This window comes from Syngnathus scovelli, chromosome 5, assembly GCF_024217435.2.
Source record: "Syngnathus scovelli strain Florida chromosome 5, RoL_Ssco_1.2, whole genome shotgun sequence".
NCBI classification, from domain to species: Eukaryota; Metazoa; Chordata; class Actinopteri; order Syngnathiformes; family Syngnathidae; genus Syngnathus; species Syngnathus scovelli.
In genome coordinates, this window is record NC_090851.1 from 5,310,001 (window position 1) to 5,326,674 (window position 16,674).

Consider the following 16,674-nt stretch of genomic DNA (forward strand, 5'->3'; position numbering starts at 1 on the left):
CAGGGATGACGTTAACTAGGAAGCAGGAAGAGTTTGCCCTGTAATGTGCCGCACAGAACCAGGAAGTGAGGCGACCTAACCTTTGTGTTTACACAGGAAGTCGATACTTTTCTGCAGGATCGTGGACTTGTCCATCTTCCTGGTGTTGCCAGGCAACATGGTGCCAAGTTCCTTGATGAGGACATTGAACTGGTCTCTCCGTTTCTTCTCAGACTTGTTGCGGGACACACTGCATTTCAAAGGCAGGTTTAGTTAAGCCGGTGTGACATTGTGGGAATTTTTAGTGAGTAATCAAATACTAGTATTTGTAGGCAATTTACCGTTTTGCTTTGTCCTTTTCATCTTCTTCCATCAACCCATCAAAGATGCTACAATCATCCCTGTGTGAGGCGAAAAACATGTTTTGAGAACTTGCACTTTTTGTTTTTCTCCACGTTCACACACTTGTGGGGTGGCTTGAAAGCAGATACGCATTGGTAAGAATAGCTAATGGAGGATGTTGGCTAATGAGAATTCCAACATGCCGGCAGCCAGTTTATTTTTGGGTCACACAGAAAGCGAGGCAGACAAAGAAAGATCGAAGGAATGTGTTGCGCTCGCCAAGAAGGTTACCAGAGCATTTGTAAAATCAACTGGAACGTTTTGGCTCTCTTTCTTATGAGTGAGATCAAATTGAATCTTTTACTTTCTGCTCAAGTTTTACTCCCAAACTACTTTGACATATGAAGGGTGCATTTTCTTTTACATTCAAAAAGAGGGAAAGTTTTCATAAACCACACAAGGAATCAAATACAGATGTGAGGAACTACCGTAATTTCTCATGTATAAAATGCAAAAAAATATATCATGGCACTGTGTTGAAGTGCATGCACCGTGGATGGATGCGACAACGTACCCTATGCTTGATGTCATGGTGGCTGCTTCTCAGGGCTGTGGTTGTGGTGACTTGCTTTTTAGGCGTGAGGTAGGCATTTGGAAGTCCACCTTGAAAAGAATGGAAGGAAACATGTAATAACCCACTACGGTTTAACATTTAGAAAAGAATTCCAAGATAAAAGAAACAAGTGTAGTCAAATTTATATTGGACCAATCTAGGGCTTTTAGTTGTGTACACAAAAACAATAACACACAGTAAGTGTAAAGCAGCAGTTCCTACAGACTGTGTCAACTTGGGCAGCCTGCCCAGAACAATGCCCCAGATGGATAAAATTCTTCACTGAATAAGTGATGACAACTCAAGTTGCTAGTAAAAAAAACACACACACACATTTGTCCACAAACGGCAAGATTGGCTTTCCGAAAAGACATGTTCCTTTTTTGCTGGTTTGGTAGTGACAAGAAGAAAAAAAACTAATCAGGATATTGGCACAAGTGCATTTCTTGTTCAGGAATAAAACTGGAGCTTCATCAAATGCAATCAGTTCCAACACGCTGGCAAGACTGTTTTAAGGCCCATTCAAAAAATTTATGATTATAAAAAAAAAAAAAAGAAAAAAAATCTCAGCGCTTACATTGATGACAAAAGGCTACGGTGTTCTACTGGGCGATTAATTAATGTGTTTTTATTTTTTGGGGGAGGGGGTTCACGTAGATATCTTGAAATATCCAAACAAAATCAAGACCCCCACACACACACGGCTCATGGAGTCTGCTCACATGCAAAGTTTACACTGACGACACGGAGGTGAACAGAGAAGAACTTGCTTTATTTGTATTTACACTTAGAATTAGTTTTCTTTATATTTTATTTGAAATGCATGACAGTGCAGCATTTTGTGTGAATGCATTTTGTGTGTTCACTCACCCCACTGCAGCTCATGCACGGTGTGAGTAAATGACTTTTTTTCAGAGGTTTAAAAAGGGTAAGTAGGGGTTAAAGCCAGGGGGTCATCAGGGGTCACCAGACCACAGAAAAGCCATGGTGGTTTTCCAAACCTGTCGGAAATATCAGAACAAGACACTTGAGGTCAGTCTGGGGTCAGATTTCACCTGATGTCAGGCTGTGGCTATAGTAACTAAAACATGAAAAAAAAAGTTTATGCAGTGTGTAAAAAAATAAAAATAAAATAGGTACCACATATAAACATCAAAACTTTTTTCCATTCTGATTTTAAGTTTGTGTCTTAGTTTTTTTCTTATAAAAATAGAATGACTAGTCGACCTTGAGTAAGGAAAAATAATTCAAATGCCTTTAGGTACGCTCTGTATACAAAACATCAATGCTGAAATGAATCATTTGTAATGCTTCCATACAGTGCTCTTAAAAAAAAAGTGTTTTGGAGTGCCGTGACCTAGTTATGGGAAAAAAGGATGATTTAAAACTGTCAACTTACTCAGTCACTGGAATGCCCCTTTGAGGCAGAGCCTGTTGTTTTAGAGGCTTTCCTGAGAGCTTATAGCTCTTTCTGTGTGAGCCACACCTCGCCTGCAACGCACACACAAACACACATCAAGCCTGTCAATAGACAAACCATGAGAACCCATGCTCACTGTTTGACATGCATGCAAATGCCAGAGGCCAACATTGGGCTCATTTAAATGAATAAATGAAGGAACGAATAGCTCAGTGACTGCAAAATGATCTTCACCTTTTTGGTATATTTGACATAAAAAATACTATACAAAATGTTATTTTATTAAAAACAATAACTCAAAAATAAAAAGTTTGCTCATATTCGGCCCTCAGCTAGATCACTTTAACAAGCCCAAAGCAATATGAATATTCTTAATCAAAAATTTATTGAAAAATTAATGTAATCATATCGTACTTTTTTAATGAAGAGTAGTCATCGTAGGATTTAAAATCTGAAATGGTCCAATTAAAAAAAAAAAAAAAAAAACACCAACATCCTCAAACATTCATTTTACTATACAATAACGGCATAATCGCCTAAGTCATTTTTAAAATTTTGGGTGACAAAGACAATCAACAACAAATTCAACAATGCATTCAATCTTTGCAGTTACCAAGCCGGGATAATTGAAAATCTACACAAATAATGGAGGAAAACAAATCTGTAAGCAAGCATTTAAGTGTTCCTTAAAATGAAGCTGGCTATTACGCATTAGGCTAATAAAATTCACGATTAAAATTTCTCGTTTTACAGTCAATCACACCAAGTCTACTATTACTTCTGTCCAACTAAGCAAGGCCATTGCTTGATTTAAAACCCAACTTCAATAACAGCATAGCAGTCCTATGGAAGGTGAAAATGGGCAAACAATGGCAACAAATAACATCTTCCAAGCAACAATGTCAACTCCACTGATGAAATATTGGAAGTTTTACAGCAACCATCTTGACCCTGTAGTGGCTCCACTTTGGGAAGCGCTACCATGACCTACTGTACAGTAATCCTCATGGCTAAGCTTTTATTTCATGCAGCCATTATTTACAATGTGCACGCTCAAAAACAGCACGTCAAAAGGAATACCGCATTCATCCCGCACCAAATCGCTCAAAATCGAGTGAATAAAAGAATAAGCAAATGTGCCACAGGTGTTCGTTATACAACCGGGAGAGCAACCCACATACTGTAGCTAGCTAAAATGCTAACTAAGCTCTGCTACCGAAACCTGCCAATTTAGCTAACTCGATTCTTCCTTCCGTTACACTCGCGCTTACCAAACGAGACCAACACGACAAATAACGCACTGGTTTTTATTTTTGGGAAAAAATGCAATATTGGCACCATATCACAGCAAAACTGCTTTTGAGCTCCTAGCTGTCACGCAACAACTGAGCACAACATTATTTCGTAAAATACCGCTGCGTTTCGTCAAACACTGCCGCGCGCCAAGATCGCCACTAAATACATTTAAAAAACGCATGAATAACAAAACACACATACACGCACCCACACGCATCTACATACATTACATACAAACACGCGCACGCGCCAGCGAGCGGCCACGCACGTACTCACACACACATACACACACCGCGACGGACGCGCGCATAGACACACATCCACAAGGCTGCTGAGAATGTGGGTCACTGGGCCTTGCTCGCCCTCCAGCGTGCGGAAACAGTCCCCGAGCCTCCGCTGCAGTCCGAACGCTTCCGCGCCTCTCTCACTCACACACACACGCATACATACACCGCATAAAACAATATTCGAACAACCGCACCGCGACGGGCTCACCTCGCCGAGCGTTCGACAGCGAAGCTTTCGGTTGTGCGGTTCGCTCGTAGTCCTGCATCGAGAGGAGGCGGCGGGGGCCAAGAGGACTCCGGCTTGGGGAGAAAAACAGGAGGCCTACTTCATACTACGCCGTACAGTCATGCGCAATAGAGACAGTAGGGCGCACTATTTGGCAAGTACAGTTCCCAAGCAGCCAGGGATCTGAGGGAGTTTCGCAGCGGCAAATGACTGCGTGTTTTCCTGCTCCACTCATTTTTTTTTTTTTACATAATTACATAGACGATCTTAAACCCATATTTGTTTACTATTATAATGAAATAAAGAGGAATCATCCCTGCAAGATAAATAGTGCGCTGTACATTGCAATAGTTATTTTGAGAGCAGTGCCTAATATATAGGTTATTTGGATTATGTATAATGTATTGAGGTCAATATTTATATGACGTTATATTTCCAGGGGAAAGGCGGGGTCGGGATGGCCCTCCTCGGGAGAGAAGGGGTTTCCCTTTCAATCGACACCCAATCAAAAGCTCCATAGGGTGTGACGTTGCACCTATTCCTGTATCGAGGTTCCCCTCACATTATTGATTGATTTCCCCTCACCCCCCGTAGACAACCTTTATAAACACACTCCATACATCACTAGATACATTTACACACTCTTTTAACAGCCAAGTCACGAGCAGTAGGAGGAATTATAGTGCTATTTTGATTCAATTGATTGATTGGCACTATCACAGAAGTATTTATGTATTAATTTATTGGTGCGGTTGCGGTTTTTGAGAGCATATCTGAGCATCTAAAATATTTTAGGGTGATATAAACATGTCACAATATGCTGGATCTTTACTGCAGTTTCTGGGAATTATATTACTCTTTGAAAATAAGTATCTCTGTAAAGTCATAGGTTTTGATCAATTTTTTATATAGTTTCGGATTAGATGCACAGGTGTTACCTGATGTGTATAACTTCATACATATGTTAAAGTTTCATGAACAAAACACTATATCTTATATTCATATCATTAAGATTAAATATGCTGTAGTAACATTATATTTTTATTGATGCTGTGAAATTTTATGAGGTACTGCCCAAATAAAAACTACTCTCAAGGCAAAGCAAATGAAGCACATTTAGAATCTGTCTGCTCCTTTTAATCAATAAATCAAGTGTGCAGTGGCTGTAAGTCTTTAGAAAATCTCATTTTACTCTGTTGTGTATGCTTAAATCATATAAACTGAGAGTTGCATGCAGGTGAGTCATACTAAACACACATTGATGCAGTAAAAACTGAGTCATTTGTTAAACATCCCGCCCTACCTTTGATAAAAGCAAAAATGACTTTGCTGACAGATAACCTTCCGAATAAACTCAGCAGAGCTCTTTTGGCTATCGTTCCACTTAGGGCGAGTATGCAGTAGTGCTCCACGAGATCCAAGGCTAGCCTTTCATTTGATCTAATAATTGTCATGCAGTACACAAAAACACAACAGTGCAAAATACTGCATGGTGGGCCTCGAAGATGGCAAATCTGATTTACATTCAAGAGTTTCTTGGGTTGAATCTGTGCCGTTTGCATGTTCTCCCAATTTTCACAGGGCACATCGAATCGGTCATATGTTCCAAAAACATGCACCGTGCCAGTCAGCTGGGCTCGGCTCCAGCTTACCCGTGACCCAAATGAGGACAAGTGGCTACGCAGTCATGAACTCTGCCTAGTAACAAGTGGTCGTGAAAATGTAACGTGACCAGAAAACACAACCGGAGAAAGTTTGTTGAACAGAGTTGCTTTGTCCTGCGGCCAAAATCATTAAATTATTTGTTGATGTGTTAAGAGATCGTCAGTTTTATTGCTGGGATTTATTTTGACTTTTATTGTAAGCCAGCATCACATCATGCATGGTTTGACTGCTTAGACATAGAATAGGAACTAAAAAAAATATTAAGTTTGGGTTTTTGGAATTGGTCCATAAGTGACATCTTGAAGTTTAATTAATAAGTTTCCCACTATACCACAGAATTTTTAACCATCAATTGCTTGGCACGGCCATCACGTCACAGTCCTCCGAAGGGAACCATAACCTCGATGTGGCCCACCACAAAAATGAGTTTGACGCCCCTGCTCTCTGTAAATAATAATGACAAAATGAATTGATGGGGTTAGATCTCCTGATGAGTAAATAAGCTAAACCTCATGTGTTATTCATAAGATTCAACACGTTTCCCTCCTGAGCTACTTCCTGTCTGTAGCCACTCATCTTTCCATCTCAAACGCAAAAAGCCTTTCAAACAAAAACCATCAGGACCAACAACAATAATAAAAGCACTTAGCAGTGGAACGACCGCGTCTTTGTTTTCGCAAATGTGACAAATCCAATGGAGCCACATTGCTTTAATACCACAAATCAAATCAGTCCTTTGGTCTCGTTCATTCTGCCGGGAGTCGTGCTCCTCCAATTTTGGGTCATATTTCTCATAAAGTGGAGCTAAAGAAATTATCGGTGTGTATTATTGCAATCTCCGATTATCCGATTATCGAGTGATATCTCTCGGCCTCGTCATTTATGTGCGTGTAAAGGGAGCGCTTCTGTGCTCAAGGAGAGAGCCAATGACTTGTGAGGTTAATGGGAAGCATGCAGAGTGCTATGGGAATTCCATTTCCCACACAACAAGCGTTTAATCACAGAGAAACACTGGGCAACGTGCCACACCATGCAGCAATGTCGATATGGGAGTGAGTGGAGGGGAGCAAAACGACCGGGGGAGGAACTTTACAGTGAGTGCTTGCCTGAAAAGGATGGGACATACTGTAGCGGTATTGTCAAATACGGGACAGTTCCAATCAGTGTGGGCAGGGTCGTGACATTAGACCATGTTGAATGCTGGCCAAGTCAAGGCAGATCGAGCAGAACCAATACTGGCGCCATATATTCATAATGTACTACAATAAATTTGAATGATCATTTTATGTTTTTTGCTTTTATATCATTGTGTTTATGGCCATACTACTAACTATCACACTTACACAATTTAATATGAATGCTTCCAAGAATAAATCAAATACAAAATTATTACAATATTTACATAGCACTTACATTCCAAAAATGCTTAACATAAAATGTATTTTTTAATTTTCTATTTATTGCAAACTACATTTAAGTTTATTTCCCATGGTGTGTTTGATTTTCATGTAATTTTATATTACCATACTAAATAGTAACATAAAATAAAATTCATATTTCAGGAATACTTTATAATTTGTGTATTTGATTCTTGTTGAAAAATAAGCTTTTCCACTGTGTCTCTGTTTGTGTATTTAAGAATTCCAGGAACTGCTGAATATTTCTCTGGAAACCATAATGATTATGAGGATTATCGTTCTAATGGAGCTTAAGTGACAATAAAAATAGCAAGGGTTTGGCCTTTATGGCTTTCTGCTCAGTCCCTCCCATGTTTTTATGAAGATAGTAAAATAGGAAAGTTGCAAGACATGGACGGTCACATCTGATTAGTGCAGTGCGGAGCATGGACTGTATGTGTGTGTTTGCGTGTGTATGTGTGTGTTCTCGAGGAAGCACTCATTTCACACACCAACCGGAGAGGAAACATCCTGCCATCCTCACCATCTGCTATCAGGTGTTGTAATTTCATCTTTCTACATTTGTTGTCCATTTTTTAGTCATTCAGCCTTGATTGTGGCGCTCTGTCTACACGGTGATGTCGTCTCTTCTGAGGGAGGAGATGCAAAGGGTTTTATTCCGACCTGCAAAACAGAGACTGATGGAATTTATTGAAATTGAAGAACCAGAGATTGGAAGACATTTCCTCTGCGTCTCAGGTAAGCAACTTTGTTTGCTGTTGCTTTTAATTGCAACAGCATATTTGACCCGATGTTTAAAAACAATTATAGAAGCCACATACATATTTTTTTCCTCCTCGGCCATTACGCATCAATTTTCAGGACTCTCCTGACTGTACTGCATGTAACAAACATCTACTACATGCATAATCCAATACAAAGTGAGAAAGAAAGCTAATAATGCTCAGATTTGTCTGTCAGATATTTATTTATTTATTATTCATTATTATATTATTAATTTTCATTGCTGTAGTACTGCACTGCATGTTTCCTTTACTGAATCACGTTAACCAAAATGTGTTGCCATGTTTTTGCAGTTGCAAACAGAAAAAGGCTCGTGCAATTATGCATTGTGCGCTGCCAGATAACACAGACTCCCATCAAATCTGGATCAAAAAGGGGCCACACCAAACGCTCCAGCATCCAGGAGTGCTACAGGAGGACAGAAATTTGGTCCCTGCAAGACCTGACTCTAGTGGATGGACGAGACCCTGATGTGGTAATCTTTATAATGACTAGTATCTTTTCAGTCAACAATGTAATGAAAGGTACATATATATCTAAGGACATATTTTTGCACACTTGACAAGATTGGCTTGATAAATTGTTTAAAATTTCAGATGGATTTGTTTGAGAACATTGTTTGTAAATTACTCATTCTCATGTTTGGTAATTTAATCAAAACTGTAAAATGTCCATCAATTTTTTTCCCCCATAAATGATGAAACTGTCCAACCACATAGGAATATATATATTTTTAAAAAGGCCCATGAAATAATTAGAAATCTATTTAAATGCTTTCAAATGTGAGACCTGGGTCTAAACATACATTGTATCTGTCTCTCTCCTAGGATGACCCGTTTTTCTTGCTCCACTTTGACACGGTGCGTACAGTGTGCGCTGTCAGCTGCTCAGCCAAATACGCTTTTGTACGTGCTTTGGTTGCTCTTAGTGAACAGCATTGTCAGAGGAAACTGAACCTGGACAACTTTGACTGGGCTTACATCAAGCCCACATCCTTCTATTCCAACAGAGGAGACTGTGTCGTGCTGTCACAGATATGTTTCTATGCATTTAACTTGGTATGTCTGTCCATGTGTCCTGTGCCACTGGAATCATAATACAGATTCACAGTGATGAGTGTGTTTGTGACGATAAATGTGTCATTGAGTGTTTTCGTGTGTGTGTTTAGGTCATAATGCATGTTAAGCGCACATACATAAGACGCATTGAGAAGGAATAATTCATTGAGTGGAGCTTGTGTTACATTACTGATACTTGGGCAGGGTGATATATTACTATAAAACATTTGCATTGAAACTGAATGCATATTCATGGTGAATACAGGTTGTACGTAACTGCGTATTTCTAATGTGTATTATGTAAAAATATAATGTAATGTTTTTGTCCATGTTTTCAGACTATAAAACTTCAAAATGATCATGCAGTTTATTGAGTATTGGTTCTGTATGATAAGTAGTAATGTGTTTTAGTTCATTAACATGCAACATACTTGGTGTAGCCTATGTACTGTCAAGTCGTCATTGTTTTACTTATCCTCATTAGGGTCATGGGTGAGCTGGATCCTCTCCCAACATTACTTTGGTTTCGAGTCAGGGCCCTGAGCAGGTCACCAGATAATCGTAGGCCACATATGATAAATCATAATGAATGAATGAATGAATGAATGAATGAATGAATGAATGAATGAATGAATAAATGACTGACTGAATGAATGAATAAATAAATAAATAAATAAATAAATAACAAGCATTTTAAGTGGTTATTTTTTTTTTAAATATATTGAATTTTGAGCAGTGCGACTGAATTTAAAACTGAATTCACTGCTTTGGTTGAAAATATTGTCCCATCCAATATGGCCGCGCATAGACGCGTCGGTTAGGTGCAGCTAGCAAGCAGTCAACACCTAAATAGGTGTCTTAAAATATGCCTGGATAAAAAATAAAAATTAAAAAAACACCCAAGTAAACAAACAAAAGTTATACATTTTTCCTTTCACTTTCCACGATTCAATTTTCAAAAGTGTCATTAGGTTTAGCTGTGTTCTGATAGCTAAGACTCCTTATTTTTGTTCTTTTGTTATCGGCGCAGAGAGGGTGACTACTGGCTCTATTCCTGCCGCCAAAATTCAAGTTACAAGAACGCAGGCAGAACGGCGTTGTTGTTTACACACATTCAAAATCCCCGAACTCGCTGTATTGCGGCTAAAGGTACGACTAATATTTAAAATACATTGAATAGTTTCCCAAGGGGGCGGCTTAGAGATGCACATCAAGTCAATCATCATCGAAGGGTTCAAATCCTACGCACAGCGGACTGAGATAAACGGCTTCGACCCGCTCTTCAACGCCATCACTGGACTGAACGGTAGCGGCAAGTCGAACATTTTGGACTCCATATGTTTTCTTTTAGGCATTACCAACCTTACTCACGTAAGTGCCATTTTGGGCAAACTTATCATGTTGTATGACAAGGGGTTTTCATGCTATAAGAACGTGGTTTCATTGGAAAGGTTCGAGCCTCGAACCTTCAAGACCTGGTCTACAAGAACGGACAAGGAGGTATCACCAAGGCCACCGTGTCCATCACTTTTGACAACGCCAACAAAAGCCAGAGTCCTTTGGGTTTTGAAACACACGATGAGATCACAGTCACCAGACAGGTGGGTAAAATCACTAGTGCTGTAAATGTTAAAGACACATTATTCATCTTTGAGGGGACATTTCAAAGTGAAGCTAAAATTCTCTAGTATTGAACCTTTACAAGTAATATTAATTTGACTTTCTCTAAACCTTTTAACACATCAAAGTTCACAGTAGGATTTTGAGACGTGAATGGACCAATACATTTAATGTGTATATTTAATTGTGCTCATGTGCTGTTCACATTTTAACATCATTTTAACACTTCACCATTAGGCAATAGTATCTCACAGTTTAGACCGCAAAAAGTACTGTAGTGCATAACTGTGTTTTTATTTTAAGGTTGTCATTGGAGGCCGAAACAAGTATCTCATCAATGGAGTCAATGCTAATAACACCAGAGTGCAGGACTTGTTCTGTTCTGTTGGCCTCAATGTCAACAACCCCCATTTTCTCATCATGCAGGTCAGCCTTCTGCGAATATTTTGCTTTTATGTCATTTATTTTGAGATAATACCATCAGCATGTTTTACTTGAATCTTTAGGGAAGGATCACTAAAGTTCTAAATATGAAGCCACCAGAGGTAATGACTGAACATGTCCAAACAGTTGCTATTTTACCTTTATGGCATAAGAGTGACGATGTGCACTTGCAGATTCTTGCCATGATCGAGGAAGCTGCGGGGACTCGGATGTACGAGTGCAAGAAGATAAGTGCCCAGAAGACCATCGAGAAGAAGGAGGCTAAGCTGAAGGAGATCCACACCGTATGTCGGCTTCTAAAATTTTACAACTGTAAAATGCAAACAAGGTATGTCATGATTAGCTCTTAATTTTTCAGGTTTTGGATGAAGAAATTACTCCAACCATGCAGAAACTACTTGAGGTATGTTGAGCCACAAAGTACACTCGCAAGTTAGATCTTAAATGCGTCCCTTTTCCCTTTAATTTCCTCTCATACTATTTGTTTATAGCTTTGGTGTATTTGTGTGACTATATTTACCGTACCCAGATGGTACAGCTCTCATTGAACAAGATGTACGAACCCCACAGGAGCGATCGTCGTACCTGGAGTACCAGAAACTGATGCGAGAGATCGAGCACTTGTCGCGCTTGTACGTGGCCTGGCAGTTCATGTGTGCCGAGGAGACCAAATTAAAGTCCGCAGAGAATCTGAAAGTGATGCAGGATAACATTGCTAAGATGCAAGCCGCCCTGGCTGAGAACGAGAGCAAAGTCCGTGAGCTCTCTGTACAGATCCAAGAACTCAAAGACAAACGAGACCAGGTACGCACAAGGAGTTTCCCATTCTGAGAAATATGCACCAGAGAAAAAACTACCATCACAGATGATGACATGAAACAGTGAATAACCCACTCGTCTCTCATTTTGTTATTTGTGTGTGTAGAACGTAAAATAGCTGCTTCAATGACATTGCTGTTTTGCTAATGTTCAGGAAGTGAACAGCGTTTTAAAATCTCTGGAAGATACACTGGCCGAAGTGCAGCGTGTGGACGCAAAAGCTCAGAGTGCTTTCGATTTGAAAAAACAGAACATGAAGGATGAAACCAAGAAGCGAGAAGAGCTCGTCAAGAGTATGCAGGAGGTAGGTATCGTGATGCCCTTTGAAATTAATCATCTTTTTCACTTCCTAATCAAAGCTGATTTTTTTTTTTAGGACAAGAAGATGCTGGTGGTGAAAGAGAAAGAGGTGTCCAAGTTGACGGAGCAGCTTCAGGCTCTAAAGGAGGAAGGCCAGAAGGACGGCGCGGCCCTCGAGGCTGCCGAGCAGCATTTTAAGGCTGTGTCTGCTGGTCTGTCCACCAATGAGGATGGAGAGGAGGCCACGCTGGCCGGTCAGATGATGGCCTGTAAGAATGACATGAGCAAGGCGGACACTGAAGCCAAACAGGTGAGTGAGACTTCAACATCATTCATGGAGCTGTGAATTATTTTTTGGTCCATCTCTGCTTGGACAAAGATATCTTATATGGCCTCTGTCTTTTCCTCTCAGGCTCAAATGACCCTGAAGCACGCCCAGGCTGAACTGAAGACCAAGCAGGCTGAGGTGAAAAAGATGGATGGCGGCTACAAGAAGGATCAGGATAGTCTGCAGGCTATCAAAAGTAGCAAGGAGAAATTAGAGGCCGAACTAGCCAAACTCAAATATGAAGGTCCTGCGTCTTTGCCAATGCATCTTGTCATTTTGGAAGCTGCTGTTCTTTTCAGCAATGTGTACTGTTTGCAATCTCTGCAGATGGCAAAGAAGAGCATCTTCTGGAGAAGAAAAGACAGCTGTCTAGAGAGGTTGCAAGTCTGAAAGAGACATACGAGCGCCTTGTGTCTCGCTTCCCGAACCTTCGCTTTGATTACAAGTAAGTCACGTGGAATATTTGAACCTGTAACTTGTATTTTTGTTGCTAAATTGACATTTTCTTCCCCCTTTCCCCACCTGATCACAATTAATACAATGTTGAAATGTCTTTCAGAGACCCTGAACGCGGATGGGACCGGACTCAAGTGAAGGGACTGTTGGCCAACTTGATAACAGTACGCGACGTGTCCTGCGCGACCGCCTTAGAGGTGGTCGCAGGCGGACGACTTTATAACATCGTCGTTGACACGGAGGCGAGTGTGCAACGTGTGGCTCGACTTCAGCCACGTGGCTTCTCATACTCAACGCTTCCCGGGGAATGTTTGTGTGTGTGTGCAGGTGACAGGGAAGAAGCTGCTGGAGAAGGGAGAGCTGCAGCGAAGGTACACCATCATTCCCTTGAACAAAATCTCCGCCAAGACGCTGAGTGACAGAGTGGTCAATACTGCAAAGAGCCTGGTGAGCAAACCTAATCTTTGTTGTCCGTCATGAATGAATTAAGAGTGTCCATCCCCTTTCTCAGGTGGGAGAAGACAATGTGCACACAGCTCTATCCCTGGTGGGCTACGAGTCTGACTTGCGCAAAGCCATGGAGTATGTGTTTGGCTCCACGCTGGTGTGCGACACTCTGGACAACGCCAAGAAAGTGGCTTTTGATAAACAGGTGATGACCAAGACCGTCACTCTTGGAGGAGACATTTTCGATCCACAAGGAACTCTGAGTGGAGGTGAGAGCGAGGAGGAAGCGCGCATCGATTAATCTGCTAATTATTTTATAAATGCATTTTATCCATGTATTGACGCAATCTGAATAATGTAAATGTTTTGTTCCTTTCTCTTGTTCCAGGAGCCCGTTCGCAGTCTGCATCAGTCCTGGTCAGCCTGCAGGAGGTGAAGGAGGTTCAGAGCAACTTGAATGAAAAGGAAGCCCAGTTGAAGGACATTGAACAACAACTGGCCAGCTTAAAGGGAACCGCTGAGAAGTAATGGCACCCTAAACTAGATGGCGATATTTTCGCGGATCATTTCAAACTGGTTTGGGTCTCTAAATGTTCTGCCTTGTCCCTGCGGCCCCCAGATATCGTCATCTGAAACAGCAGCACGAGTTGAAGGTGGAGGAGGAGCAGATTTTGCGGGTCAAGCTCCAGCAGAGCTCCTTCCACCAGCAGCAAGAGGAGCTGGAGAGGCTGCGCAAAGCCATCGGTCCGAAACATTTAAAAAGATTACAGATTTAAAAACACAACTTGTTTTCTTACACTGTGTATATTCTGTGACCAGATGAGAGTGAGGAGACTTTGCGTGTCAGCAAAGAGGTGCAGAAGCGGGCGGAGGAGAAGTACAAGGTGCTGGAGAACAAGATGAAGAATGCAGAAGCGGAGAGGGAGAAGGAGCTGAAAGCCGCCCAACAGAAGCTCAACGCAGCCAAGGCCAAAGCAGATGCCTTCAACAAGAAGCTTAAGCAGAAGCAGCAGGTACGCAAACGCACCACGGCATTTGTCTAGAACGTTCCAAATCCATTTCTCAGCGACAAGTTGGTCTTTGTGTCTTGATAGGAGTCTGATGCAGTGGCCTTGGAGCTGGAGGAGCTGCAGCGGGAGCAGACTGGTTATGAGCAGCAGATTCAAGCTGTGGACGAGGCCTCTAAGGCCATCAAGGAGCAGATCGACAGCATGGCCTGCACTGTGGCGCAGAACAAGGTTCCCACGCCACTCGTTATTTAAGTCAATAGCAACAATTATTACAGGAACATGCTGAACGTGCAGTCGTATTGTGTGCAGGAGGCAGTTCGAAAGGCCCAGGAGGAACTCTCCAAGAAGAAGGATGCCATCATGGCTCAGTTCAAAGAAATCAAGGTGAATATTTGGCCTTGGGCCGCAAAGCTTTCTGTTAAAAGGCAACGTTCTAAAACTACCGGTTGAGAATCCCGGTCTAAATCAGAAATATTTGTGAAAATTGCCAGTTCTCATCTACATTGGCTCCTTGAATGTGTTGGATGAGGTGGTTGCTTCTGTGTCATGATTGTTTCAGGGGAAAACCACAGAAGCGGACAAGTTACGAGAGCAGAACAATGAAGCTCAACTGAAGATTAAGGAATTAGAGCACAACATCAATAAACACCTCAAAGAGAGCCAGGATGCAGCAGCCGCGGTAAACAATCATTCATGTGTGCCATTTGTTTCATGAGCATGCATCCATGATCCTACCTTCTTCGTCTTCCTCACAGGTCGCTCGGATGCTGGAGGAGCACGACTGGATCCAGTCTGAGCGGCAGCACTTCGGGAGGCCCAACTCCTCTTTCGACTTCAAGACCAACAACCCCCGTGAGGCCGGCCAGCGCCTCAAGAAGCTGCAGGAGACCACCAGCAAGCTGGAGAGGAACGTTAACAAGCGGGCCATGAACATGCTTAGCGAGGCAGAGGAACGGGTGAGATGAAAAAAAGGAAAAAGGTTTCTAATCATTATAGAGAGACTGATTGATGTGCGTGTGCAGTACAATGACTTGATGAAGAAGAAGCGGATAGTGGAGAACGACAAGGCCAAGATCTTGCAGACCATTGAGGAGCTAGACCAGAAGAAGAAGGTGGCTCTCAATGTGGCCTGGCAGAAGGTTCGCCAACTTATCCACCCAAATTTGTAAAAAAAAAAAAACGTTAAATTTCTGCCAGGAAAAACTGCAGCTCCTGAAATGGTTCAGACGTAAATCACAATTACCATTTGCATGCCCAGGTCAACAAGGACTTTGGTTCCATTTTCTCCACCCTGCTGCCTGGAGCCTCAGCAAAACTCGCTCCTCCGCAAGGTTGCGGCTTCCTGGATGGTCTGGAGTTCAAGGTTGCCTTAGGGAACATCTGGAAGGAGAACCTGTCTGAGCTGAGTGGGGGGCAAAGGTAAGCACAGGAAGTCAATCGCATAAATTGTCTTTTTTTTATTTTTTTAAATAACATCAAACATCTGTCCTTCAGGTCTCTGGTAGCCTTGTCGCTCATTCTCGCCATGCTGCTCTTCAAGCCTGCTCCCATCTACATCTTAGACGAGGTGGACGCCGCACTGGACCTCTCGCACACGCAGAACATCGGGCAGATGCTGCGAAGCCATTTTAGACACTCGCAGGTTGGCAACTCGTTAACGTGACTCAATTCCACCTCACTGGTCATGTTCCATTTGCAAACATTTCAACTCTCTTCCAACAGTTTGTGGTGGTGTCACTCAAGGACGGCATGTTCACCAATGCCAACGTCCTCTTCAAGACCAAATTTGTGGACGGCATGTCCACAGTGTCGCGCACTGCCCTCAGCCAGAGCGACACCAACCCGCCTCACAAAAGTCACGCAAGACAAGGCGCAGCTAATAGAAGAGGAAATCAAGTCGCTTGTTAGATCGGCATCATCATAAACAGTTCATTGCTCATTTTCTAGCATGAATGACATAACCAAACATTCCTGTTATCATCTTTACTGTTCATTTGTTCTCTGAGCTCTTTGTGAATATGTTGAAACTTTTGTTTTATGTTATTTGCCTTCTGTTTTAATCCCAATGCATAAATGTAGTAGTTTAGTAAATAAAATATGTACGCTTATACCTATTTGAAAATACAGGAGTCCTTTTTGGTTAATTATTATTTCTGTCATATG

At 41.7% G+C, this 16,674-nt stretch overlaps 3 protein-coding genes across 11 annotated transcripts in view; 2 read left to right on the plus strand and 1 right to left on the minus strand.

Annotated features, from left to right (window-relative positions):
• Positions 1–4,309, minus strand: part of LOC125968581 (circadian locomoter output cycles protein kaput) — a 14,791-nt gene extending 10,482 nt beyond the window's left edge. For 5 of the 8 annotated variants that reach the window (XM_049719795.1, XM_049719794.1, XM_049719793.1 and 2 more), the window contains exons 1-2: positions 321–400; positions 81–229 (exon numbers count right to left, since the gene is read on the minus strand). In XM_049719795.1, coding sequence (XP_049575752.1) covers positions 81–229; positions 321–400 — 229 coding nt within the window. Of the gene's footprint in view, positions 1–80; positions 230–320; positions 401–895; positions 985–1,804; positions 1,936–2,333; positions 2,426–2,768; positions 4,027–4,145 lie in introns of those variants that run through there. The other 3 variants (XM_049719791.1, XM_049719796.2, XM_049719792.2) reach the window with 3 other exon arrangements.
• Positions 4,310–7,563: 3,254 nt separating this feature from the next.
• exoc1l (exocyst complex component 1 like) lies at positions 7,564–9,734 on the plus strand. Of its 2 annotated transcripts, XM_049720088.2 has the most exons (4): positions 7,564–7,782; positions 7,881–7,984; positions 8,323–8,504; positions 8,857–9,734. In XM_049720088.2, the coding sequence occupies exons 2-4, from the start codon at positions 7,888–7,890 to the stop codon at positions 9,124–9,126; spliced, it is 549 nt and encodes a 182-aa protein (XP_049576045.1). In that variant the 5' UTR covers positions 7,564–7,782; positions 7,881–7,887; the 3' UTR covers positions 9,127–9,734. The 2 variants fall into 2 exon arrangements, with proteins under 2 accessions (XP_049576045.1, XP_049576044.1); XM_049720087.2 differs by having other exon boundaries at positions 7,564–7,984.
• A 396-nt stretch (positions 9,735–10,130) lies between these two features.
• On the plus strand, positions 10,131–16,633 carry smc2 (structural maintenance of chromosomes 2). Its single transcript, XM_049720799.2, has 25 exons — positions 10,131–10,458; positions 10,539–10,688; positions 11,011–11,133; positions 11,214–11,252; positions 11,325–11,435; positions 11,510–11,554; positions 11,722–11,955; positions 12,125–12,274; positions 12,347–12,580; positions 12,683–12,842; positions 12,926–13,043; positions 13,158–13,296; positions 13,382–13,501; positions 13,566–13,770; positions 13,890–14,025; positions 14,121–14,245; positions 14,321–14,514; positions 14,596–14,739; positions 14,821–14,895; positions 15,071–15,190; positions 15,267–15,467; positions 15,534–15,650; positions 15,770–15,930; positions 16,006–16,153; positions 16,234–16,633. The coding sequence occupies exons 1-25, from the start codon at positions 10,291–10,293 to the stop codon at positions 16,417–16,419; spliced, it is 3,603 nt and encodes a 1,200-aa protein (XP_049576756.1). The 5' UTR covers positions 10,131–10,290; the 3' UTR covers positions 16,420–16,633.
• The last annotated feature ends 41 nt before the right edge of the window (positions 16,634–16,674 follow it).